Source organism: Drosophila erecta, unplaced genomic scaffold, assembly GCF_003286155.1.
Source record: "Drosophila erecta strain 14021-0224.00,06,07 unplaced genomic scaffold, DereRS2 tig00000152-arrow-arrow-pilon, whole genome shotgun sequence".
Taxonomy (NCBI): domain Eukaryota; kingdom Metazoa; phylum Arthropoda; class Insecta; order Diptera; family Drosophilidae; genus Drosophila; species Drosophila erecta.
In genome coordinates this window covers 1,064,386-1,091,987 of record NW_020825211.1, presented here as the reverse complement: position 1 = coordinate 1,091,987, position 27,602 = coordinate 1,064,386, and the positions used below count along the sequence as shown (strand labels likewise).

The window sequence follows — 27,602 nt, the reverse complement described above, 5'->3', positions numbered from 1 at the left end:
TGCGGAGTGGCAGTGGGAGGACGAAGCGCCCAGCGGGATGCAGCTACCATGTGACACACAATACCAAGAAAACAGGAGTCAAGGATATCGAAAAGAGAGAGTTGCCTCATTTCAATTCACCGCACTTGAGATTCCTTCGAGGAACACTTACCAAACGCTGCCTATGATTTATGCCCCAAATACCAAACCTTTTCCAACAAATTTGGGGCATCATTAGATACCATGTTCACAGTGAAATAAAAGTAAGTTGTATAGTACAAATAAATATTAAATATTCTGTTAAGACGTCTTCAAAGTTTATTTTCTGCGACAATAAGCTTGATTTCAAATACACACGCGGCATTTAATTCAGTTGGGTAGTCAGTAAAAATGTACAAATATTTATTTGACCTTTTTCAATTCATATTTCAGCCACATCTGTAAGTGCCAGCCAGTTTTCCATGGCTTTAAGTGAGCAGCCAGGCTTTTCCATTAATGCTCGGTAATGTGGAGAGCACTCATCGCCCAGTTGGCCCATCTCGGCCAGAACGTTATTCATTTGAATCGTGAATTCATTGCCCTGGCAAATTGTTTTTGGCCCCCGGGCGACCACACCCCCACCGAAGGATGTCAAAACACCAGCGGGAAAAATAACTGCGCAGCTTAATCCACTTCTGAATGAATAGGGGGTTGATCGGAACGTTAGAAACAATCTGCACCCACTTGACGGGCGAGAATCTGTTCCAGCGGACTGCGAGGGTGCCTTTTAGCCACGGTAATAAAATTTAAATCACCCACACACCACACACCACACACATCAGGATATCAGGACAACCAGGAGCAGCCCGGGTCGACCTTTTAGCCCCCGCACATCCTTCCACTCAGATTGAGAGCGTTAAAAGTCGTTAACGACCAGATGAAACGGCATGAGGAGATTTGGGATGACAGGAAGTCCAGCAGTTCGGCAGCATCCCCAAAAAGAAATCAAATCCGAGGGTAAGCCACCCTCAATCAGATAAACATATTTTACGCTTATTCGCAGATACAACGATTGATTTACCAAATTGATTCTGCCCATCCATGTCCACGTATTCAGATACTTTCCCAGGCCCATCCACTTTGGTCTTCTGACAAATGAATCGGCATCGCAGCGTTTTGTTGTACATTTATTTTGAATGAAATTTAAATAGTTTATTCGTATTTTAAATAATTAATTTACATAGACAAAAAAAAGTAATCGAAGATGATAAATTGCTGATGCGGCCCACGTTTCGCAGGACTGGCCAAATCCTTTTTTGCATCCGTGCTTCGTTTTTTGTGTGTGGTGCTAAGTATCTAAGTATCTGCTCTAAGCCTAGTTCAAATAAAACAACAAAACACATTTAGTTAAGGTTTAGCTTGGGTTCTCTTCCGGTTTTCCCTCATATCCATCATTTCGGTCATTTTTTCAGTTTTAGTTGGGATCGATTAAAGCACTAGCGTCTAAGATATCCTCGTTCGATGGGGTTAGCAAAAATAAATGGGGGACATATGCTAATTTACAAGGGCTAGAGTTTAAATCCCCCCCTGCTTTTCCTCCTCCATTTTTTTTGTTTTCTCTTTACAATTTTGGTTCGCTCACACTTTATAATTGGACTAGAAATATATTTATGATGTTCCCCCCGTTCAATATCCATGTATATTTTATATCATTTTTTTTTTTGTTTGTTTTAGGTGTCTTCGTTTAGAATTGCATAATGGTTCTTATCGCTTTTTTAAGGTTTTTGTTTTTGTGGTGCTCGAAGCTTGTCTCTTGGTTAATGTCGTATATAATGCTTAGTACCTATGAAAAAAATTACATATCCATAGGGCTAGTAAAAAAAATAAAAAAAAATCGCTCTCCTACTGCTCTCACTGTGATAACTAGATAGTCTAGAAAATGGCTTAGTCTACAAATAGGCTATAAGCAATATATTTATATTTATATTTATATTTATATTTATATTTTGTAATATTTTACTTTCAGTTTAGTTTAGTGCTGGGATTAGCGCGATAGACACATAGAGCGGGCGTTTCTTTCAAATATATTTACAGACATCTGCTGGCTATATGTACAACCGCAAGATAGCTTCAAATCAAAATGATATCGGTTTTGTATATATACATACATATATGTATATATGTATATATACGCAGTACGTAGTACGTAGTGTTTGAGGTGTGGAACCCTTGCGCTGCTTTAGTTGGTGAACAGGAAGGGTCCCAGCGATCCTCAAACCATGGGAGGCTTGATATCCACGAGGGAGCTGGGATCCAGACCGGGTGAGCCGCCGGTGGCCAGGTGGTGCGAGTGGTGGGCATGGTGGTGCAGGTGATGGGCGTGGGGATGCTGCTGCTGTCCGAATTGCTGATGATGATGCTGCTGTTGCTGGTGGTGCTGCTGCTGCTGCTGCTGCTGCTGATGCTGCTGCTGTTGATGCTGCTGCTGCTGCTGCTGCTGTTGATGCTGCTGCTGCTGTTGCTGCTGATGCTGCTGCTGCTGCTGGTGAAGCATCACCGGCGAACCGCCCGCGGCGACCATCTGGTGCGGCGTGGCCAGGTGCAGACCGCCGCCCAGCAGGCTGCTGGACGTGCCATTGGCGCTGTGCGCGTGCAGCGAGGTCGGGGTGCCGGGATGGCTGCCAGAACCGGATACGGAACCGCTAACGGAACCGCTTGAGCCACCGGAATTGGAATTGGAATTGGAGCTACCCGTACCGGTTCCAGCTCCCGCTCCGGTGGTCACCGATCCCGATACCGCTAACGTACCAGCACCATTGCCCGTACTAGCGCCACCCCCGCCGCCACCGGCCCCGCCCGTCTGTGGGCCACTGCCCACGCCGCCCAGCCCGTTGGACTCGCCCGACTGGTTGGCGGCCTCCTCCGAGTCGCTACACGACTCCGAGGAGCCCTTCTTCAGCCCACCATTATGGCCATTCGCCTGGTGATTGGCCGTGCCATTGTGCGTCTTCACGTGCTTGGCCAAATGGTCGCTGCGCATAAAGCGCTTGTTGCACACGGGGCATGCAAAGCGCTTCTCGCCGGTGTGCGTCCTCAAATGCCGTTGCAGCTCGTCGGAGCGTGTGAAACGCTTGCCGCAGAACAGCCAGTTGCACACAAAGGGACGCTCGCCGGTGTGCCACCGCAGGTGAGCCTTCAGATGCGACGTCTTTCCATACACCTTGCCACAGCCCGGTATGTGGCACGAGTGTATGTTCTTCTTGCGCAGATGGACGCCAGCGGGCCCCAGGCGCTCCGCCTCCTGGCAGTTGGGGCAATCGCAGGTGGCCCGTCCGGCATAGCGCCTCTGGGATCTGGGCGATGGTGTCGACGGTGAGCCGCCCTGTGGGGAGCCGCCTGCCGCCGCTGCCGCTGTGGCCGCTGCTGCTGCCGCCGCTGAGGGGGAGCTGTGCGGCAGGGAGAAGCCGCCCATGCCCACGCCCACGCCCACACCCACGCCCACGCCCTGGCCGGGCAACATGCTCTTGTAGGTGTCCTGCAGCAAATGCTGTCCCGATCCCAACAGCGAATGGCTCAGTGCGGAGCTGTAGTTCTCACTCGCATAGTTGGCCATTGTGGAGTGCATGCCCGCACCACCCATGTCCAGCCAGGAGCCGGCGGCACTGTGCATATCCCACCAGCCGGAATTCACGCTGGCCGCCTCCTTGTGGGTCACCGCATTGAAGGGCCAGTCGTACGGGTGACGGGAGTAGACGCCGCCAAAGGCAGCCGCACCGGCCTCCACTTTACCCAGCAGACCCTGGTGCATATGATGGTTGTCCATGTTCGAGGTGGATGTGTTCGGAAAGTACAGATCACCGCCGTAGGCCGCTGCCACCGCAGATGCCGTCGAGGATGACTGTGATCCGGAGGCGGAGGAGGAGGAGCCGGTGGAGCCCCCGCCCACCGCCGCGCAGGAGGAGGCCAGGGGGCGACTGTAAGGATAGATGCTGAAATTACTCGCGAGTCGTATAGGGCCAGCTGCTGCGGCTATATGCGCACAGCGCTCCAGAGGATTCCCCTTCCCGGAAGTAAGGTGGTCAGTTGGTGGCTATCGTATCTATCTATCTATCTTTTATGAACTTGAAAATAGATACATTTGATTTATACATTGATTCTATACCCAAACTAAAGACACTCCTAACCACCCACCGTCCACTGGGGAATCCTGGCTGGATCGCTGTGCGCCGCCTGTCTGCTTACCTAGCTGTGATGTTCACCATGGTGCTGGCGCTGGAGGAGAGGCTCCTGGAGGACTGTCCTCCGCTCGATCCGCTGGAGCTGGACGAGCTGGCCGCTGAGATGGCGCAGGGCGAGTGCTGGCCGGCGCTGCCGCCACCGCCACCGCCGCCGCCGCCGCCACCTCCGCCGGATGAGCCACTGGATCCGGCTGCCGGCGAATTGGGACTCTTCTTCCACGGATGGAAGCCCTTGCCCACGGCGGCGTCGGCCAGCGGGGGCGGGGATTTGTTGGAGAGCTTGTTGCACTGGGCGGCCAGCATGGCCAGCGGGGTGCCCCTCAAACTGGGATGATCCTGAAAGGATAGCAAAGTATTATGAGCAATGCATTATCACCTGTTTTCATATCAATAACGTAAGAATTGAGGACATCAAAATTTGAATCATAATACATAGTAAATTAATAGGCATTTCCCCCACTTTATTTGACTTGGAACAGAGCCCACAGTTTTTGGGAATATTTCCCATGGGAATGCATGCATTTCTTAATTAACTGCCGTTCGCGCGAATTTGCAAATTACTTAAATGCGAATTAGTCGAGCTCAATTTCGCTTCCTGCCCGATTTTGCTGTTGCCAACGGTTTCTAATGCCCGTCTGCTGAAAGAGGGCCAAAAGGGCAGGCCGAGAGGGCCAAGAAGCGAACAGTAAGCCACGAAATTAATTCGCCACGTAAATCAAAACTGAAATTCCCTTTTAGCGCTGCGAATGAGCCGCGATTTTATGGTCTCTGGCGTTCTGGAGATACTCTTTTCAAACGAAGGAGTTGCGACGACTGCAGATGGACCTTGAATATACCTAACAAAATAATTGGCAATTGCAATAATCAACCACATATGGTTAAGCATATCAAACCACATTGTAAAATGTTTTATTAATTTGCTTCAAAGAACCTAAGTTACTTGATTTTTAAAGCGCCTAACTTATGGACTTTCAGGAGATACAACGCTATTATAACGGATTTAATAACATTTTAAGTAAGTGGATTTTTCTAGAGTATCACCCATTCGGATAAGGCAATGCATCCGCTTTCCCACAGGCATTTATAATCGCAGAGCTGCGTTTTTGGGAGGAAGTCATTAAAAGTCGGCTCGATTCGGGGGTAGTCCTTGGCCAAAACTAATTTTCAATTCCGCTTTTTGTCTAGCGGCGAATGCGGCACTTGTTTTCACCTCCGCTCACTCGAAAATTGCTGCCTGATTGACGAAGGTCGAAGATTTCACTAGAGAAGGATTCACCAATCTGTGGTCCCTGCGGATTGGATCCTCGTCAAACACATTTCATGCCTGCCAGCTGCTTGAGTTGTTGCTGCCGCACAACAACTTGGCCAACAGCAACAGCAACAGCAACAATACAACACAAGCAACAGCCAGAATTGTCAACAACAAGTTAAGCAACTCTGGCAATACGGTAAAAGTTGTTCAATCAAGCGGCTCAATACTCTATATTTGCACATACTCGTACATATATACACTGATCCGAAATTAATCGGCCATCCATCGATTAGCGTGGAAATGAGTCTATTTGAATTTCCACCTTGCACTAAGTGCAACTTGTTCTTTGGCCAACACTCGCTTATTGTTGGCTTTAATATTCGCAAAACGAATAAACTCATGAGAGCAATCAGTTTTAAGAGGCAACAATTTATTCCAGTAATATATTATAATAATGCTACATGCTTAAATATGCATTGTTTATTATTGTGGAAAACGCAACAAGAAGTGTGTAAGCTGTAATTAAAGTTAAATTGTTTTTGGAAGGCACAAGTTTTTTTTTTTCGCTTTTTCCAATCAATTATTTGTCTGAGTGCATTGTGGCCATTGCCCAGTAGTCGTGGCCTCGTCGAGTTGTCCAAAAAAATTAAGTTAATAGTTTACTGACTCGAGTCGGCCGATTTACAGTTGCCTAGTTTCGAGCTTTTACCGTTTTCGTTGGCGCTTTTCGTGCGCAGGGGGTGGGTGGTGCAGTGGTGCAGTGGTGCAGTTGCTTTTATGGCGGTTCAGCGGATTGCTTTGGCAACCGGCAATCAGCCGGAGATCGGGATCAGAGAGCCTCCGCGGAAGCTGCTATTTTGGCCAGTAATTGGCCACTCCAGAAATTGAGAGGAACGGCAACTGGGGTATCTGGGGAATCCCCCGTACTACCGCCCACCCAACCACACACACACACACACACACACACGTATACATTGCATTTCCCGACTTTCTGTGGCTCTGTTTTGTGGCACGTTTATGTCGCTGCCGCTTTTTCAATTGCAAGTCTGCTCATCTCCCGCATCGGACAGGTGCTTTGGCAGCCTAATGACATCACCCATTCAAATCGTGCGGTTCCTGGATCCTCTGTATATCTGGCTATCTGGATGTCCAGCCACCGAACTACTTTGGCCCCTTAGTCGAACAAAAAAGAAAAAACCCAAACGAAGCCAAGCCGAAAAAGCACACACTTAATTGGAGCAATTTCAACGTCGTGCAACTGCGCGTATGAGTAATGGCTGTTGTGCCAGTGTGTGTTAGTCTGTGTGTGTGTTGGATAAATTATACAAAATGATATCGGGGCAGGCAAGTCAGTTAGTTAGTTAGTCAGTTGGTCAGCCAGTCAGTCAGGAGAGTCTGGGGCAAATTAAAATGCAGCTCGATTTGATTAATCGATCAGACTTTTGATTGAAGTGCCTGAACTAAGCACCAAAATAATCAACCGTAGGGGAATATCAAATATTATCACTATAATTCCTTACGACCTTAATAATCTTATGATTAAATGTTGCAGCAAATTCATAGTACTATCTTAAATACTTGCAGCATATAAGCCCATAAGCCTTCGTTAATTGCAAACTTCCTTTGACTGCTTTCTTCACGATTCATTGCTCTTTTCATTTTCTTCTTGGCCACCTGAGGAGCTCTTGCAGTTGGCCTAATTAAAGCAGTCGAATGTCATTTGCCGAAGGTGAAATACGGATTCGGGAATCTCGGCGCAAGAAAGGGGATATCTTCAAAAGGCGCGAGCTAAACAAATTTGGTCAACGCAGCAGGTGATGTCCACGGCAGGGGAGTAGGGGAAGGGGAAGAGGAAGGGGAGGGGGTGCCTTTCATACCCAGTTTTCGGATTGGGATGCGGATTCGGATTCGGATACAGATACAGATGCCCCCGGTCGAACTCACAGCGGGCGCTATCAGCAAATGGCGCTGCAGGTTCCTCACCTTTTATCTACCTCAGCTCCCGACCCGATCTCCCATCTCTCTTCCACCCGCTATGGGCCTCTCCCTCTCGCCGATAGCGCCCGTCTCTTTCGGCGGCAACAAGTTGGGCACATCAATCGGAGGCGGTGTCATAATTTTCACAGCAGGTGTCGTCGCTAATGATTTACAATGAGCCAGGGAAAAATGGGAAGAATCGGATAATCGGAGAATCAGAGAAGTGGAGCGACAGAGACAGCGACAGAGACAGCGACAAAGACAGCGACAGAGACAGCGACAGCGAGAGAGAGGGATTGCACTGTGTTGCATCGCCGTGTCGGCAAACAACAATAAAAATGTGAAAATCTAAATTCGTTGTGGTCGACGTCGCTCTCCGTTTGAAGTCCACTCCAAAGACCAATTCATTATTCATCGGTTTGCATTGTATGCTGTTTATATATACAGACATACACGTATACTCGTAGATGTATATGTGTGCATATAGGCCCGATTCCTTATGGGTGGGGCGTTGCAGTGGCTAATTTGCCGCTGGGATCGATGGGTTTTCGACCCGAAGAAGGTACGCCGACTGGCGCCAAGTGGCGCCCCCTAGGGTGCCAGGGTGCCAAACAAATGGTTAACTATTGTGATCCGATTCGATTTGGAATCGGTGGATCAGGGCGGCTCTGGATATATGCATTCCCAATTGGTGATCTAGTTTCAGGTGGAAGTATTGGTCATTATTCTAAAGCTTTGATCTTTTAAGTTCAGCTTAACATATTACTGTGATAGAGCAGAGATGTAATAATTTTTGAACTGCTGTTTAATACATAGGTCAGGCCAATTAACTACTACAACATGGCACCATATATGTAGATCCTTCAAATGGTAAATGACATTTGAATGATCTGTGGGCCTGCAAAAAGTGGCAGTTAAAACTTAAGGGTCCATCAAAAAAATTCCTATTAAATTGTGAATATTATTCCACACTTTTTGTATAACGAACACGTTGGCGGCAAATGGACTTTCAGTCTTTTCCAATTATCGCTGCCATTTACATTGCTGATGAGTTTTCTCCGCCATAAAAGAGGAGACTCCTAAAAAATCAAACTATCGAAGCCGACAATTATCGCCATCCATCACCGGGAATCAATCTCAGCTAATCCGTCGGAATGGCTAATCCCCAAACTTTGTGGCACAGTGTGTGAAAGATAACACACACTCCTCATCAGCCAAAAAAGCACAAAAAAAAACCGAGCTTCAGCAAAAATGATAAAATAAGAAAAACTGCAAAACTCCGGCGCCAAAATGCAAATAAAACAGAAACGCGAGGGGCAAAAAACATAAAACGGCGCAACGCGAATATAAAAGATACTTTTAAATTGCAGAAGGCCTCCGTCGAAGTGAAGAGGAAGAAGCTACCGAATACGCTGGAGAAGCGGCTGAAGAATCGGCTGAAGAATTGCAAGGAGCAACGAGGCAGATACAATTTTCATAGGCAATTAAAAAAAGTTCATTGGTTTTGATTTTATTTTCGGCTGCAGAGAACTCCGCCATTCAGAAGCCACAACGCGCAGAGCTCGAGGCATTCGACTTCTCTAAAAACCAAAAAAAAAAAAAAAAAAGAAAAATCCAAAACGGATGGCAGGCCATACAGAGCTGACCAAACCAGACCAGATATGTGTATATACATACTATATACACCACAGAACCAGCCGGACCCTCATCCTTCCATTAGCATGTAAAGTGTAAACTAATGGCTTTGATTCTGATTCTGAAGGAGAGCGCAAGAGTCTCGCAAATTAAAAGCAGCGTGGGAACCAAGTCGCTTCTGTCCCAGAAGTTTATTAAAAAAACGCCTGGCCCCCAAGTAGCATCGGTCAACTTTGTCTTCATCGGCTGGGAGTTCCTTGGAACTGGTCTTATGATGGTCGGGATGGTCGGTATGGTCGGGTTGGTCCTCTCACTTGAGGATCTGGACTACGCCCGGACCTGGACCTGAACCTGGACTTGGACCTGGACCTGGACGTGGACCTCAAAACCAGAGACCCATAAGTAAGCCATACACGAAAACTCATTAACAATGACGCTCCAAAAACGGCGGTGCAGAAGTAGCCGGGTAAAAATTAATGGAGTTTCCAAAGCTCCAGACTTTTTCATCATAATTTTTTTATTATTATTTTTTCATCCTTCTTCCTCCTTGTGCGTTTCTGTTTCATCCTTATCTCTGCTGCCTCGTTGCTGCTGTTTTTTTGTTTTTTTTATTTATTATTTATTATTTTTTTGAGAAATTTCAGAAGGAAAAAAATATAAAAACCAAAAGTAAAGAGGAGCAGGAAGGGGCTTTCAGGCCTAAGTGATCTATAAATACTCTATGATGTTGTATTGGGAAAAATCCCATAATGTGCTGATGGTACAGAGAGTACCATCGATAAAATCAGCATTAGCACTTACATTTAATTACGTATTTGCGAGCAGCGAGGCACTGGTCATCTTAAAGGGTATATGCCAGTCTATATGAGCATTGATCTTGGGTTGGCCCGATAATTACGAACTGAGAGATTCGTCTGAAAGCGAAGTGGAGTCATAACCCAAATTGATGAAGTGCATTAAAGTGTCTTTAATGTGCGGCAATAAGAGTGAGCGCGAAAGAGACGGCAAGTGGCGGCGTGAAAGAGACAGTGTTGGTGGTAAGGAAAGAGAGCGGAGCAGACTATTGCTTATAAGATTTTAATTTAGGAAATGCTTTAATTCGATGCTTCTCCACTTCGCTGTTCATTTGGCCCTGCCCTGGTGTTTGATATCAAAACCCCACTTTTGCAACCCTTGGCGCTTTCAAGGGCTACTGTCACGCCTCCCAAAGCGAAAAACCCTCCTCTTCTGAAATATCATGATTAACTGACCGCTCATTAGAGCCACATGACATTCTCGACCAAAGCAGCCCCCCTTCTTTTTTTTGGCCACCCCCTTTTCGAAACGGGTCACATTTAATGTGCCTCGGATTGCAATTAATTTGAACCCGAACTTTTGGTGAGTGCTTTGGCCTGTTCGGGTGTTTAAGTTCAGGCTCCAGACTTTCAGGCTTTGTTCCACTAATTGGGGTTGATTATGTTTTCAATTTCGTAGTCTTGGATTGCGCTAGTTGGCCAGAAAGCAAGGGGTTAACAGAGGGCCATAAAGGCAAAGAGTGTGAACATTTATAGAAATTTCTGTTGAGTAATACAGTAAAAAGTTGATACGAAGAAGTGGGAAAATCTCATTTCAAATAATTGGTAATACTAATACCCTATTTCTGTTGATTACGGTAGAGTTGTTTGTAAAGCCGCATTAAGTTAGCTTATTAAATGCAGAGATGGCACTCTATAGCCCCTGGTTCACTTTTCCTCAACATTAACCCACCACATCCTTGACTCCTTCACACATTTCCTCAACCCCAATCGCAGCACTTCCCCTGTTGACGTGTTCAACTCGCATTACACTTAGAGCCTGCTTAAAACTTCATAAAACTCACAACTTTCAGCACATTTTTTGAGGGGCAGGGGTGTTGCATGGGGGTTACTTCAAACAAAATAAACGCTGACAGGCAACAGCAACCACATTGGCCACAAATTTGCAACGTCATTAGCCGGCAAAAAGCAACAATAAAAGATATTTGCCAAAAGCGGCGAGCTCGCATTTTAACCCCTTTTTTGCGCAAAAACAGTGGAGTTTTTTGAACAATTTAATTTTTTTATTTTTTTTAGAAGGGGTACTAAATCGGGGTGGAGCTGCCAATTGGATAGCATATTTAGGAACATAAATCCGCGTTTAATCCGCCATTTGGTGTGCTCTATGGCACCATAAAAATTCAGTAATGCCGTAATGCATCTAGAATATTTAGCTGAATATGGTACTTTTTATGTGGTCGTTTAATTGCCGGTGCATTGCTCAGTTCGTGGGTAATTTATGCAATTTATGCGCCGCTTTCATTGCGGCAATTAAATCAAATTAATTGAATTATGTGTGCAGCTCGCTAAGGTGTTGTTCCTGCAGTTGTTGTTTTTTTCATTTTTCATTTTTTTTATTGCAAGCCCCCATAAGGTTTGCATGTCTGCCCATGTCTGCGGGCTAATTTGCAAAAAAAAATAAAACGGCAACGCAAAATAACAGAAAAACTTAAAAAACACACCACGAAATGAAGACAAAACATTTGCCACAGGCCACAAAAAGCAGCAGCATATTTAAGCACAACGGAAAAAAAAGAAACACATTAAAAATGCAAACACAATTTGTTTCTAAGCCGATTAATAAACGAGGCCTAGCCGACTCCAAGATACTCTTAAGTTGATTGCTTAGAATACCTATGGGAAACTGCATTTTCTCTTGGTAAACTACAATGTGCAATGACAATAAATCCATAATAGCTTGTCAGCACTTAATCGTAGGCAAATTTTATCACTATCATGTGAAAACAGTGATCCCCGCAATCAAACTGACAAATTAGCAAGCCCAACCAAGTTATGGCATCTGATCTCTAATGATCACTCGTAGGGTAATCGCTTAAATCAAATCAAATTACCAACTATTAGGCTAATCGTTGTCAGCAATAACAATCGCCGATCTATAGTATACTATACTATAGATCCATATGGATCATGGCTGACAGCAAAGTGGATGGACCGGGGGGTTCACAGGTTCCAAAAAAGAAAATAGGGGGGGAAAAAAAGATCGCGAAGATACGAAAATTACAATTTTTGAAACTTTTCAGTTGAAAGCTTAATTTTAACAAATATTTACACGAACAGATAGAATCTTCAGCTCATTTTGTTTATAGTATGAACAAATTTAAACGTCGCCGCAAGCTGTCGATGTTCATGTCGATGGCCAGGCATTGGCGATCATCATCGCGATGATGATGTTGTACCCACCAGGGGACTGGTTGGTTAGTCGGTTAGTTCGATGGATGGATCGATGGATGGATGGATGGATGGATGGATGGATGGCGGGATGGTTAAGCAGCCCCAGAGCAAGTTGGTCGAGAGTCAAGTCGTTGCGATCACAAGTCGGTATCGATTCGCTCACTCACTTAGTCATCCGGCGATCGTTTGTATCTGTATCTGTGCGGCGTATCTGTGTGTAGGCGTGTGCAGCTGTGTGTCTTCATTAGCATAATGAGTTTGATTGAAAGCCAACTTGATATTGATATTGATATTTATGGCGAGACAATTGATTCAGTCTGTCTCCCTCGCCACGTAATAGATTGTATAACTGTTTCTTATTGCCATTTAAATGTTATATTATTCTAAGAATATTTCAACTTTATTTTCTGACTGTGGCTAGATCTGTGAGCATTCAAAAGACATTTTTGCGATGACTGTACCTTTATGTCCCTGCCTTCCTCTCACTCGCACATTAAGAGAGACAGATACTTCAGAGGGGTGGATTAAAAGAGATGGGTTGATGGACTAAGTGCCGCTAAATGCTCGAAATGGCGCAGTAGGAGACGAAGGTCAAAGGGCAAGGCCGCCAGTGAATGAATGAGGGACAGAGAGAGAGAGGGAGAGCGACAGAGAGGGCGAAAAAGAGGAGGCAACTGCCAAATGGCTGTGATGGATGGGCCACACAAAAAAAAACATTAAAAATTAAAATGGAAAGAGGGGATGCTGATGGGAAAAGGTACCGACCGACTGACACGGATTCTCGACCCCATGGCGCGAGCATCGAAATGTGCAATTTTTGTAACAAATTAGCGGTCTACGGGTAACAGGGAGAGAGACGTTGATCCTGTGATCCTCCCAGCGATTATCGCCGCAGGATGTCAGAGCGAGCAAGCAAAGGAGAGAGAGAGAGAGAGAGCGCTAGAGAGCTGACTGAAATCCAGCAGTTGATCCTGTAAATCCTTTAATGCCAGCACAGAGCGCCTGATTTAAGGCAAAAGAAAACACAACACACAACACTTATGCCAAACACGAAACTCTCTTCCTCTCCCCTCGATCGAGACAAAGGACATTTGCTCTAAATCTGCGCTCTAATGAGAGAGTTCTTGTAAAAACAGGACACGGCGATCGGCATTGTCCTTTGGCAGCACTTGACCACACAAAACAATGCCAGACAAAAGCTGCCTGTCTTCGGGCCAACAATATTTCCACTTGATTCCGAAACTATGCCAAGAATATTGTTGGCCTAAAACAACAGCAACCCAAAGGGATGTGGCACAAAAAAAAATAAAATGAAAAGGAGAGAAGAGAAGAGAATCCTGGTGAAATCCATCGAGTGTTTTTCACTCGAAATTTTCGCGCATTTTCTGTGTGCAGACACACTTAAAAGCTAGTTTCCTGCCATGCCCCCTACGCCCATGCAGTGCCCCCTTTTTGACACAGCTCCCCACACCCATGTGTTATCATTAAAACCACGCGAAAAGTGTTCTAATTGCAAAAGTTTTGCCATGCAATGTGGCTGCCGCAGGTTTTCTGCGCCGCGTGTTTGTGGTAATTGCAAATTGCAGTGGCATGCAGCTGCAGCCCCTCTCTTCCCCCCTCCCACCACCCTCGGAAAACCCCATGGAAAACGTTATAGATGAGGAACGGGGGCGGGGTATAGACACACATATATGATGGTGCACACAACCTGACCAAATAGTCAGGTAGAACTTGGCCAACAACTCTCTGGAACAGGCGGCGACTTTTAATTAAAAGTGACGAGTGTTTAATAAGTGATGGGCTACACCAAACACCACACTTCTCTGCTCTCCATCCAATGCAAATTGATAGAAGTTCCCTGGTCTAGATACTCGAATCGATTTCTGTGCACCCGAATGACTGAGGAACTAAATTAAAAAATGGAATTATTTTTGGTTTTTTTTATAGAGTGCTTACTTGTTTCGGAAGTTTTCGTGGCAAATGCTCTGCTGAATTTAAGTCACTTGAAAAACAAGCAATAACAAACAACCTAATGCACCTTTGTCATGTGGAAAGCCATTTGGTCAAGTCTCCAGTTGACGTGACACGTTTAATGGTTGTACAATGTGCAATCAGATTTGTTTTACAGCTCCGATTCCCACTATAAAGGCATATATATACTATAGCTAAATAGGGGCGATCGGGCGATATTTAAGTGGGACAGGCGTTGCCATTATCTGCTCTGGTCTGTTCTGGTCAGTTTAGCCAAGCAAATAAGCTGGCGAAAAACAGCAGCTAAATAACAATGACTAAATAAGTAGACAAAAATGCGGTTCGTGCCAATGGCAAATAAATCTATCAGTAACTACACTGCACATCCGCCTATTTATCCGTCCGCATATACTTTCATAGATATACCCATTTTCGTAGCTCCATTGTGGCCTTTGTTGTGCTGCTAAAGTGCGACAATTTGTGTTGAACAAAAGACTTGGACAGCAACGGAGGCGGAATCCACAAGAACAAGGAGTCGAAAGGTTGTGGATGTGGATCTGGATGGGATTGGATGGGATGGGATGGGATCCCAACTCCTACGGAATGTGTTTATAATTGGTTATGCAAATCAATTTGTTGTTGCTGCCGCCGCCTACCCAAAATGTTTGATAAATTGCAAGACACATCCCATAAAATCGCTCTCAGCCCTTCGCTTGGCCTGCGTGCCGACACTCCAATACTCTTTCGATACGGTTAACGCTCTCAAAATTTAAGGAAATTCAATCAAAAAGGGTTTCAGTATACGTTTACATACAGCCTAATTCGAGTAGCTGAAATCATTGATTTAGCAAGCTTGCAGGGTATTGCCTATTCGCATTCCCGCCACTGCCACAACGCCGCTTGTTTGCAGCTCATTTAAATTAGCTAAATAAGAGCGAAATGGGGCCTGGCCTGGACGGGCCCCTGACCCTCCTCCTGACCAACCTCCTCCATATCCATATCCATGCCCATGTCCATATGGCCGCATCCGCTATCCCGCTGTGAAGAGGGCTTGTCCAGCTGTCTGGGCAGCAGCTCCAAAATGCTGCCGGTTTTTGTTGCTTGGCCCCAGCAGCAGCCGTTCCCCCTGATTTTATATTTATTTATTCTCGCAGCCCGGCTCTTTTGCATATTCATTTCGAATGGCACTCGAAGGAGTCGAAGATGGCCGGAGATCGCAGATCTCAATGCTAAAAACTGAAAGTTGAAAACTGAAAGAACTGAAAAAACTGAAAGAACTGAAAAAACTGAAAAAACAGAAGACAGAAGACCGGTAGCCAATTGCTTTGGCAGTTAAGGTTGCACCAATTCGTTTAATAATAAATAATGAAAATGCCCATGTCCGTAGCTGGCAATTTGACTTATTGATTTCTTTATTCGGCGCTCAATTTATTTTGTATTTTATTTTGCCCCATCGGTTGACAGTGGTGGACATTGAAATGCGACGCTACGTCCAAACGAAGATTACCAAAAACGCCATGGGGCTGACTTTGATTAATGATGGCTAGTCTCGAACTAGTGATTCTCCCCCCAACCGCCCCACTGCTGCTCCATCGATTAGTGTCTTTATAAATTTTAATTTCATAATCTGGCGAGCTGAAGATGTAACCAGCTTTTGCGGACTAACATTGAACCCATATGTGTGTATATTCGTTTTGATAAATTGATTTGACTGGAAGGCATTCTCTGTGGACTTAGTCTTAACCCCTAGCCACTAAGTGTAAACTAGACATTTGTGGGGGAAAGGTGTTAAGCTTCTGCGGAGGCAAGTATGAAAATTATAAAAAATCATCCGCATAATCAATCAAATCGCCCAAAGTTATTTAAATAATGTTTACAAACATTTGGCATTCTCTCCTAGGCATTTCGGTTTCTTTTTCTAGTCACATGAAACAAAAAAATATTTATGAGGATCGGCGACTTGGCAACGCTTTTTTCCCTTGGTGTTTATGGCTTTTTATAGTGGCTGCTAAACAAGAAAATTATGATTATTATTTAATGACTCAATAAATCAGAAATCGTGTTGTGACTCTGATTTTGAATCGGATTCTGGCTAATGGCCTTTGCCTTTGCCATTGTTTATTTGCAGGTTTTATTGGGCATTAAATGGCTAATTAACAAAACGCAACAAACACCCAGAGATCATATCGTAGAGCTTATTATATTATTAGAAAATGATAGCACACCACGTAGCAAATGGCGCTTTTTTCCATCTCGATTTTTGGCGGCCTTTATGAGCAGTTAACAAGTCCCGCATGGAAATCCATAGACATAACACGATCGACTCTTGAAAGGTTTTCCTCAAACGATTTCCCCCCACCCGTCCCCCGCTTTCGTTTGATTTCGTTTCGTTTCGTTTTCCAGGCGCAAAGTAGAAAATTACAACCTGCACACACGCTAATGTTAACCGGGCGAAGGTAACCCCGAAAATTACCCACAATTTTCAGCCAGACAACCGGAGTCTGGCGTTTGACTTGCTGGCCCTCGGGGCCATTTTCTCAGTTCGGCTTTCCCCCCAAACATTTTCCACACTTTTCCCCCAGTCCATCCAGACCCCGTCTGACGAATGTGGGAAAACTCTCCGCAGAGACGACTGCATTTTGAGTTTTCAATTTGATGTTGATAAACGCTTTCGATGGCCGAGCGTAACCGAGACTTGGCTCAAAATTCATTTAACTAATTGCATTTGTTGGACAAGCGACTGCCTCCACACAAATTTGTCAAGTTAACAGGGCACAGTGGGCAAATGACCAACAAGAACTGGGTAAAAAATTAAAATTTCATTATATACGATATTAAACAACTAAGCTAAACTCAAAATCGTAAGAAGATGACTACTTCAAATGGGTAAAGTTTAAACATCAATATGTACAAATAAAACGTTGGGGTCACCACTGGAGTTGCCAGTTAAATATGAGCCATTTAGGACCATTTAGTTGGCCAAGTTCGTGGGCTTTTCCATCCACTTGCAACCAATGTTGCTGCGGCAGCTTCTAGTTGCTGCGGCTGCAGATTCTGTGGCTGCTGTCAAGACAACTTGACAAACAACCCAGATGGTCAAAGGTGAGCCTGGTGATTTTCATCAATGGAAAACCCCGCTGCCATTGAGAAAATTGTGTGCACTGGAATTTAATTCATTGCATACAAATTGCTGCTGCCGTTGATGTTGCAGTGGCAATTGCTGCTGCTGAATTTTCTTTGGTTTTGCTGCCGCTGCTGCTGCTGCTGCTGTTGCTATTTGCATGCAACTTATTTGTCAAGCGGCAACAATTTTCGCGTACACATTTCAATTGGGAAATTGTTGTGTGGCAGTTCCGCAATAAAAATAAAATCGAAGCGAAAAATGTAAAAATAAATACTTGAGCTGCATCCGAGTTGCAGTAGGCGTTGCACAATTTTCGTTGCGTTTCAATTGCATTTCGCCGCTTTTGCATTTGCATTTGCATTTGTGCTGCTTTGGCTTGCTTTGCATATTTTGTCGCCATGTTCAGATAGTTTTTGGCACGCCAGCGCAACCAGAACGCCCACTTTTGGGCTGACGCAAGTGAAAAATAGAAATAACAAAATAATACAACTAAAAATATAACATAAAAATAAAATAAAATCGAAGTGAGGGGAATGGCGGGTGAAAATGCCTTTAAAAAATGAAATTGAAACCGAAACGAGTTTGCAACGTGGCCAAACGTCTTTGGCTCAGCTTCGTGCCGTGGCAAATCAATCAATTTGTGGCATATTTTTACAGCCCGTGTTGCTGTTGCAGATGTTGTTGTTGCTGTTGTTGGTGGGGATAATCGTTGCGCTTCATCAAGCCACAAACATGAAACATGAACATCATCAACGCCATTTCAACGCGCGCCTCGACGCAAAGTTATAAACCCAATTTCGGACTTGGACTCCAGAGGCTGAAGCGAGACTTGCAACTTGCAACCCGCAAGCCGCAAGCCGCGATGTTGCACAAGGACAAGATGGCATAAAAAAAGCATATAAAATGCTTAAGTACACGCTCGCCTGGTGGTAATCACAGCAGATACATCTTAAGCAGGCAGCGCAGCGGCCACAAAACGCAGCAGCAGCAACAACAACAGCAACAGCAGCAGCAACTCATGTTGCATGTTGCTGGCGGGCCAAACAACAGCAACATTGTTTCCCCGGAATATGTGTGTGTGTCGCGCGCTTTTAAGCACGAACCGCTTGCAGCGCTTAAGCATAATGTTGCTGCTCTACACTCGGAAAAAAGCCGTGCCTCAATGTGGCATTTGAGAAGTTTCCGGAATATGTTCGTTCTGAAGTCTATAGTATTTTAAATAAGCCTTTTTGGCAGCTTGAATTCTTAACCTTGCAACTTCCAAAATCAATTGGTATTTTTTTCCAGTGCCCAAGTTATTGCAGATTTTTTCGCTGCTTCAGCGTTGATAATGCGCGCAGCTTGACCTTATGACTAGACCCCCAAAACAGTTTGACTTTGAGCAGCTGCAGCAGCAGCAGCAACAGCAACACTTGTTGCAACAACATAGGGGCACACAATTCGGGCAAGGTAAATGTTGGAAAACACAAAGAAAAGGTCTAGGAAACGCTTTTGGCCCCCCTTATTGCTAATTGCTGCCCGAGAACAGTGGTATTAAATCGGAGTGAAGCATTTGCCAATTGCATGGCAACTTACACGCAACAGCAACAGCGGCAACAGCGGCAACAGCGGCAACAGCGGCAACAGAAGCGGCAGCAACATCAACGCACGGCGGCAACATGCGACTTTTACTAGCTATGAATAATGAGGCGGTATGCGCAAATGCGGCAGCCGAAAAGTGTTTTGCATGCATTTGTCAATTTAGCATGCCATCAAACATCCTTTCAATTCCTTTTGACAACAGCCGACTGAAGTCATGGCTTGTGATTTTGATGCGCCAGATTGCCAAGCAGCCAAGAAGTGGGTGGAGTCGTCATCCGAGTTCCCCAGTATAAAAGGCCACCTCACTTGTCAACGCGACTGACTAACGAGTGCATCATTAAACGATTTTAACGACTTCATTTAATGTTTAACACAATATTTACAGCTGCGTCTCTGTGCGGCTGAGATTTTCCTCTGGGAAGTGTTGACAGACAGACAGACGGGTGAAAAAAACACACACCAAAGAGTGGGTGCTATCAAAGGAAAGATCAGGGGCCGCAAACACGCTTGACTTTCATATGATATACCCAATTTAATGGCATTTTTCAGGGATTAAATGAAGGTATCTAAGTGTTTCGTGTGCATAATTGGTAATGAAAACTAGACTCGAACTTGAAAAATTATAAAGCAAAGTCATGTTGCGTACCTATAATTGACTTGAGGACACAATCTCTGCATAACGGACAGTTACGGACAAGCGAGCATAGATCCTGAGGGATCTGGCTTAATTCAATTGGAAATCTGCGAGATGCTAATCCAAGCCCTGCCCCTCCTCGTAAATCACCACCCACCACATAAATCAGGCGAAAGCGGGAAAATGTGCTGAGTTTTAGTGGGCTGCCTTTGACATTCGATGAGATATTCGCTTGGCGAGTGTAAAAACTAACGGCAATTAAACATGCCGAGGAGTTGAGGCGTTTTACGGCTCGGCGCTCGTTTCCTGTCATTCGAAGGGCCCCCCAACTTATCCCAGCCAAAAACTCAAAGACAAGAAAATATCCCAAACAGCCCAACTTGGGATGTCAGTCAGGCACACTTCAGCACTTGCAAGAAATATGACCACATAAAAAGTTGTGAAATGCACAGCAAACACAGAGGATTTTAGTCTTTTTTTTTCCTTTTTCCCTTATGAGCAATGGGTAGGATAAATCCTCTGTGGCATTTCAGTCCTAAGCCGCCTAAGCAAATAAACCAAAAACCGAGGCGCTTGAGCAGGCCAAAGCACTAAATAGCCGTAACGAAAACAAACTGCATACCAGATACATATGTAGATATATGTGGCATACATCACCGTCATCGTCTTCGTCATCATCGCCATCATCATCATCGGCCACACATTGTTGTGCCTTGTTAAGTTGCCCCTGAGCCGAAAATCTCCTGACAAATCTGAGCGCTCTGCGCCTTTCTTTCTCTATAATTCCGTGTGCTTCGGAATTATCTCCGCCTTGGTCTCCTTGCATTGTCCTCGTTCTTTTCTCCTGATTTTTCCCGTTTTTGTTGGGAAATTAGCAAAAATCTTTGTTATGCAGAATGCATAGTCGTGTGGGAATTAGACTAAGTGATACTCGGCTGAAAAGGGTCTCAGTGCGCAAGGTGAACAAGTCAAAGAGGTCCTAGACAACACACGTATGCAGTAACAAGATGGAGATTGATATGGGTAGATACCAGCAAAGATATAAGCAATGTGGCCAAGAAATTAGCAGAAATGTAGAAGAGATCTGCAGATACCAATCATAGAAATTTGTATTTTCAAAATCAAAACGAAATACTTTGCTGCCGAGATAATATAGCAAGTATATTTGGTCGAGAGCTAACATTTCATAAATCGCACTGCCATTTGGCTGGCCGAAATGAAATCTTTTATGCATTTTAGACACGCATCCCTTCAACTTATATGGCTGCCTCCTCAACCGCTCCCCTAACCCCTTTGCAGACCCGATTTCTGTATCGATTCCAGGCCAAAAACCAAAAAGACGCAGAAAAAAAGAAGAAACAACAAAATGCCAAAATAGCAAGGGACGAAAGCGAGAAATATCTGCGAATGCGAACTGCGCCCGAACCTTTTCGGTATGATTATCACAATTATCTGTAATTCAGACCATAAATCATTTCATTCTGCAAGCGCACAAAACTTTTAAACGTAACCCAATCTTGTGGCTCGGCTCAGCCGCCGTTGCTCGTGTTGCTGTTTTTATTTTATTTTCTTATATAGTTTTTTTCTGTATTTCCTCGCTTTTTTTCTTCGGTTTTTTGTATCAAGTTATACAAGGCTTTATAAAAAATACATATAAATAAATAATGTCTTGCCCCGACTCTGCCGTCCGTATAAGGCCAGTTTTGCGAGCCTCGACTCCGGAGCCGGAGTCGGCGGCCATCGCCGTCACCAAGTTGGAAAATACTTGGGTACGAGCAGAAATTTACAACACGATCAAACAATTCGATGCTGTTTTCGAGGCAAAGGCGAGGCTGGATCGATTGATTGCTTAAGGAGGCTAGCTGCCAGGGGCGCGGAGCAAAGGGATCTGGTTTGCACTCGTACTATACCTACTATGGTGCAGTGAGTATCTGGCGGCGATCGATGTGTAGACGACGTGATCGGGTCCCAAACTTGTTGCCTGCTGTGCCGGCCATTAAAATTGATTAACTCATGAACTGGCATTCAAATCAACGCTGCTCAAACGCTTTGACTTCGTGTCAACAAAATTTATAACAACTTATTGTCGCTTTTGCACTGGGCAGCGAGCATCGCGGACTGCGCTTAGTTACTAAGCCAAAAATCGTATAATGAGTGTAAAATCATCTTAACCCAGCTTTCCCCAACCTGCCTTGTGCCAACTCAAGTTTTCCTAATGAAATGAAATGATTATCATACATCCGCATTGCAAGCATTACATCATTAATTGATAGTACTCCATTTAATTACGAAAAATGCAGCTCCCCGCTGGAAGTTAGGGCATTATGATAAATGTGTATATAACCGAGGGTTGTTGTGGGCGTATCCCTACCGAAAGTTCCTACCGATTGTCAGCGGTTGTCACCTGCAGTGTATTCGATGTCAGTTCAAATTACTAGTGAATAATAGTACAGAGACACCATGGCGAGGGTGCCATGGGCGTCGGGTATCGGGCACCGGGGGGATCTCACCTGGTAATGCTCCGAGTGTAAGGTGTAAAGCGAACACACTCACACACACTCACGCGGCACTCAACTCATTAGAAGCGCATTCAGACCATTCAGCATTGAGTGATTGCTGTTGTTGCTGGCGCTGTTGCAGGTAATTGCCGGGCCATCTAATATGCACTTGGCCCGGTAGTCAGTCATTCTGTCAGCCAGTCAGTCCGTCACTCAGTCCATCAGTCCAACAGTTCAGTTCAGTCCAGTCAATCACTCCCCAGGCGCACTGGGTATTCAAATCCATATTCATATTCATTAGTAACGAAACGAACCTAACCGAACCCAACCGAACCCAATGGAATGCAAGAGAAAGGGGTATTACTCGCGCTCGGCCATTTTATAGGTATGCATAAGTACTCATATATATAAATTCAATTAGTATTTGCATTTTTTAAACATTCTCATTTCGAGAGAGGGGCAAATTAGCATAAATTCTATTTGGCATTTAAATTGTTTATTACACTGGCGGCGGACCTATGAAAATGGGGGAGCGGTACTTGACTGGCAGTTAACACGTGTTTTAATCTCAATTATCCAGGCTGAGCCCCGAGGGGCGTGTAAAGTTTACTCCGGAAGGGTTACATACAGGTAAAATATGTTTTTGAAACGCATTTTCCAAATAGGCGTCTGTTTTGTCACCTGGCACTTGTGTCCACTCAAAAATATACGAGTATATTGCTGCACATTGATCTTATTATTTGTCAAGACATTGCTGATCTGAAATTTCGGTCAGGGTCTGTTTCACTTTTTTTTTCTCATTTTGGCATGCAAATTTCGAGCTTGTCGCTTCGAGCGTTGCGTATACGCGGCGTGTTCTCAACATAGTTTTCCTTTATGGCCACGTTATAAACTGCAAGTCAGAGAGTCAGCTATAGGCACATGCATTTTTGGTGCGTGGTCTTTGTAATTGAAAAGAAAAACAACAAAAAATAAATAAAAACGGAAAAAAAGCCGGGGTAAAAAGGAAAAACCAAATTGAAAAAGGCTTTTCAAGCGGCGCTTTTGATGCGGCAGCGACCTTGTGCCGCACGCACTCCCCCTCCCTTCCCCTGCGGCAACCTTCTGGATTCCCCTACGTTTTTGCAGCATCATGCCAACTAATTTTCCAAATGACGCAAGTTAATTGCGACGGCCCAGCCTTTGTCAAAGGTGAAAAATGCCCAGACTAGAAAAGAGGGGAAAGAATGGCCACAATGTAGCACAAGGGGCAGACACAAAAGCCAAGGCGCATTCATTAAGCCAAATCATATTAAGTAAATATGTCGAGCAGCCAGAAGGAGGTAAGTGCACTGGCCGAATAATTGTTAGTATTGGGAATATTTTTGATACCAATGATATCTCAAAAACTTAGCTAGCACGAAACTGCTAAATGGATATCATAGTTCGCCTTGTAAGTTCCTCAGATGTTGTGGAAAAATCCTCCAAACTCGTGAAGGCTCACAAACTCGATCTGAGCATTTCGCAGCTAATTTCTCCGGGTGTACGATCCATGGGGCGCCTGTCACGGCTACCGCTGGCCACTCCCCACCTTTCAAGATCTCTGGCGCCTTCTTAACGGAGTGGAGAAAGATGCCGGAGAACCACAAACAAATTAGTCAATGACGCGGCGATCTTCTCCTTCAGTGTATTTTCATTAATATTTTATTGCTTAATTCCTTTTGTTATGCTGATTATGCCGACGCCAGAGCTCACACTGAACAAATGAGGCTGCTGTTGTTCATGGGAAAACGAAGCGGTGCGGATCGTTGCATGATTTTCAATAATTTAACAGCGGCTTTCAATATACTTGCTTAGTATGTATGTGTAGTATAATCCCTTTAGCGGAGCTGAGCTTTTCTGTGATCTAGCTGGAGCCACACAAATGTTCGTTTCAGTTTGTCTCGGTAATTTATCATCTTTCTCCTCTGCCTGCTGTTCATTTTTTGCCTCTATGATGTCTTTAAACACTTTTAATTAAAACCAATGCGCATGTGTAACTTTCTTAAGCAGGCCCCAAAGTCGCAGTCATTTTTTTTGTTTGGTTTTTTTATATGCTTTTTTTTGCTTTTTGGTCTAGTCGCAGCCGTCGCTTTGAACTTGGCCGACAGGCGCGTTTGTTAAATGATTGATGTGGTATTAATTTTAATAAACGTTTCTCGTTCCTCGCTGCTCCATCAATATGCAGATCCGTTGGAGAACGAGACCAAAAGACCGAAAGACCGAGAGACCAGGCCAGTTTATAGGAGCCAGCTCGTTTCGTTTCGTTCTGCGGTTCTGGGCAAATACATTTTTTATGGGCTCACGCAATTGCGTGGCGTCTGCACTTTGGTTCGAAAAAAACAAAAAAAAAAATAAAATACGTTGAAAAATGGGAGAAAAGTAAACGTGGAAAAAGGGGGCGGGGCAGGCGGTGGCCAGGGGCAGCAGATTGCCAGTGCCTCAATCACATTGCGCCCATTTGGCGTGGCTGACTCTATTAAAAGTGTCATGCGATGCAAGCTAATCCTTCAGAACACAGGTGATAAATCTAAATTAGTTTTATTTAAAAACTTAAATACATGCGCATGGGATATACCATTGTCTTGCAAAACTTGTAACATATCAGTTTCGAAACAGTTGCCGTTCTTCTTAAAATACTTGGCATACTGAACTACTGATTAATATTTTAAATGTCTTCTGACATGGACATCAAGTTATAGAGCGGATATTTACAAAATATGTTTAGCCGTGAATTACATAGCTTTGGGCCCATATCATATGATGTGGGCCAACACGATGGGCTTGCATAATCAGCTAACTGAAATCCGAATTGAAATCGAGAGCACAAGCCCGGAGGAGCCGTACAAAAACGATCATTAGCGGAAATCTGTCTTAGTTTTTCGGGCCAGATCAAAGGCCGGTCGAGATTGATGAGCGAATTTTGGATCGGGGCCAGAAGATCATTATGAACGCCGACGTCTGATGCGTTTTAGCCTTTAAGTGTTTGCTTCCGCCGTGCGATAAGCGGTACGAGTCGAAAAGTCAGCGTGGAAATACGATCTCTACGGATTTGCCAAAACCCCAAAAAAATCAAAAAACAAAAAAAAACAAAAACGATTTTAAGTAGACCCAGGAATGATTCCGTCGTTAGCTTCACACCTCAAGTGAGCCTGAATAATTGATTTTGAGGCCGAGAAACGAGAAACGGCAAACGGCGCCTACCTGGTACCTCAGTATCTCTGTCTATCAATAGTATCTGTATCTGCAGCAATGTATCTGCGGCCCATGCCGTGAAATCCGTTGGCACACAGAAAACAGTGAAAAATCCGGGGCTGAACAAGCCGCGTCCAATCGATTTGTATCCCGTACCCCGGCATTAGATACTCCCAAACACCACCGATGAGTTCCAATCATCGCCTCACAAAGGGAATCCAGCTGAGCGGCTGACAAAAGGTGTGCGCTACTGTGAATTCCTCGGATGCGAATTCGTATCCGTAACTGAATACACTTAGGAATCCGCGGCGTCTGTTGTCATTGTTTGTTTATGGCTGTTTATTGTCAATGCTAATGCCGTGTAAGTGGCTGATTTGTCCCATTACAATACATACATATATTTATACGCGACAATTGGTATGGATTTGGCCGCCGCATCTGTGAGATACTTGTTGGCAAAAATACCTAACGTACAACAACTTGACATCTCTGCGCGAATGATTTATGCCGAGGTGAACGAGTGTCTGTGGGAGGCATTCATCAAATCATGACTTAGTCGGCAAATGCCTGCCAGTCACTTGTCTGCAGTGCGCTCGCATATGTATCTATGAGATACTTCGGGCTAAATTCTGCAGCGATATCTATGAAATGTTTGGCGAAGCGAGTAGTAGGCGTAAAAAATGGCTGCCGTTTTTTTGGGCTCGCAATGGACTAGTTTTTCTAGAAAAGTTGGTTAATATGCTTGTAATTCTGTAGATTACAAATAGTCCAATTTTAGGGATTATAATGTTCTTATTATTTGATTACTTTTTATCAGATAGATGGCAATTGTATCTAAAGTGATGGTAACTGTAATTGCATAATTTCTTATCCAGATAGATGCATTTGTATCTTGCGCCCTGTAATTGCATCTATCAATAGAATCTACTACTTTCGGGCTATGATGTGGATAATTTCCCATTCGCTGGATGGCAATTGTGTGTAAAGTGACGGTAAGTGTGCATAATTGAAGCACAGTGCTAAAAGAGATGCACTTCGATAAGGGCGCTCTTTCCAAATCGCATCTGAAGTGACCTATCTTCCAGATACATATCTCGAAGTGCGGTTTTTGGGATCAACGGATTTCGGATGTCTGATTACAGATTTCAGATTTCGGCTTACCGGATTAACTTGTGGCTTCTGCAAGTGTGTGGCGATGTTGGTGATGTTCATGCCCATGGTCGGAATCTGGGATCCGTAGAGCTGACCGGCGGTCGGTGTCATGTCCGTTAGCATGGTTGCAGTGGATGTTGCTGATGCGGCTCCTGCTGCTGCTGATGTGTCTGCTGCTGCTGCAGTGGCAGTGGCAGTTGTCGTTGCTGCTGCGGCTGCTGCTGCTGCTGCTGATGTCAATTTGAGGCGCACAATGATGCTGTCTGTTTTTGCTTCTGCTTTGTTTTGCGGCCACTTGGGTTTAAGGTTCGATTTTGTTTTCTTTTCAACTCAACTACTTTTATTTTTTTAATTTTTCTTGCTTTGTTGCGGCTATTGTTGCAGGCCAGGCTCACGGATCTTGGAGAGTAAGGGAAAAAGATGTAAAGGACATAAGGACAAATGGATTGGCAAGCACAGCACAGCACAGCACAAGCACACACGCACTCAGAAAAAAAGCAAAGTGGGCTAAATCGCTAGAGAGGATTATGGCCCAGCTAATAGCCCAGATATGTATAATCCGTATCTGTATCTGTATCTGTATCTTTTCTCGAGTCCGTCGGCGTTGCACTTTTCTTCACTCGGCCGTCGGCTGATGTTTGCTGATGTTTGCTGCTGCGAGTTGCAATGTTTGACTGCTCTTATTGTCACTGGGGTTTTTGTGCTTTGTACATGGGTGTATATTTTCTTTTTTATTCTTTATAGACTTTATTTTAAGGAACACAGGCAAAAAAATGAAATGTAAGCGATGGAAATCAAAGGAAACTCGAACCAAAAATGCACACAGTTGTTTTGTTTAGCTTGGCTGCTTGTTGGCTTGTTGGCTTGTTTATGTTTGCTTGTTTGTTTGTTTGTTTTGCTTGTTGGTTTATTGTTTATTTGTTTGTTGGTTTGCTTGTCGTGTATGTTTATTGGTTTATTTGTTTATTTGTTTCTTTGGTGACAGGAGGCGCCTGCCAACGAAAAAAAAGTGTCGCTGCTGTATCCGCGCCAAAAGTAACGCCGTCGTCGCTGATCGTTCAAAGGCTTGCAACTGTTTCACGCGAACAAAAAGCTTGTCTAAATGTCGCCGCTGCCGCCAATGC

The 27,602-nt window shown here is 44.5% G+C and overlaps 1 protein-coding gene across 2 annotated transcripts; it reads right to left on the bottom strand.

The window, feature by feature from the left end:
- Nucleotides 1-1,297: 1,297 nt before the first annotated feature.
- Nucleotides 1,298-27,602, bottom strand: LOC6551722 (transcription factor Sp9). Of its 2 annotated transcripts, none has more exons than XM_001977265.3 (3): nucleotides 26,488-27,602; nucleotides 4,201-4,532; nucleotides 1,298-3,932 (listed from the first exon to the last, which is right to left on the bottom strand). In XM_001977265.3, the coding sequence occupies exons 1-3, from the start codon at nucleotides 26,599-26,601 to the stop codon at nucleotides 2,231-2,233; spliced, it is 2,148 nt and encodes a 715-aa protein (XP_001977301.2). In that variant the 5' UTR covers nucleotides 26,602-27,602; the 3' UTR covers nucleotides 1,298-2,230. The 2 variants fall into 2 exon arrangements, with proteins under 2 accessions (XP_001977301.2, XP_026838510.1); XM_026982709.1 differs by having other exon boundaries at nucleotides 1,298-3,947; nucleotides 26,488-26,649.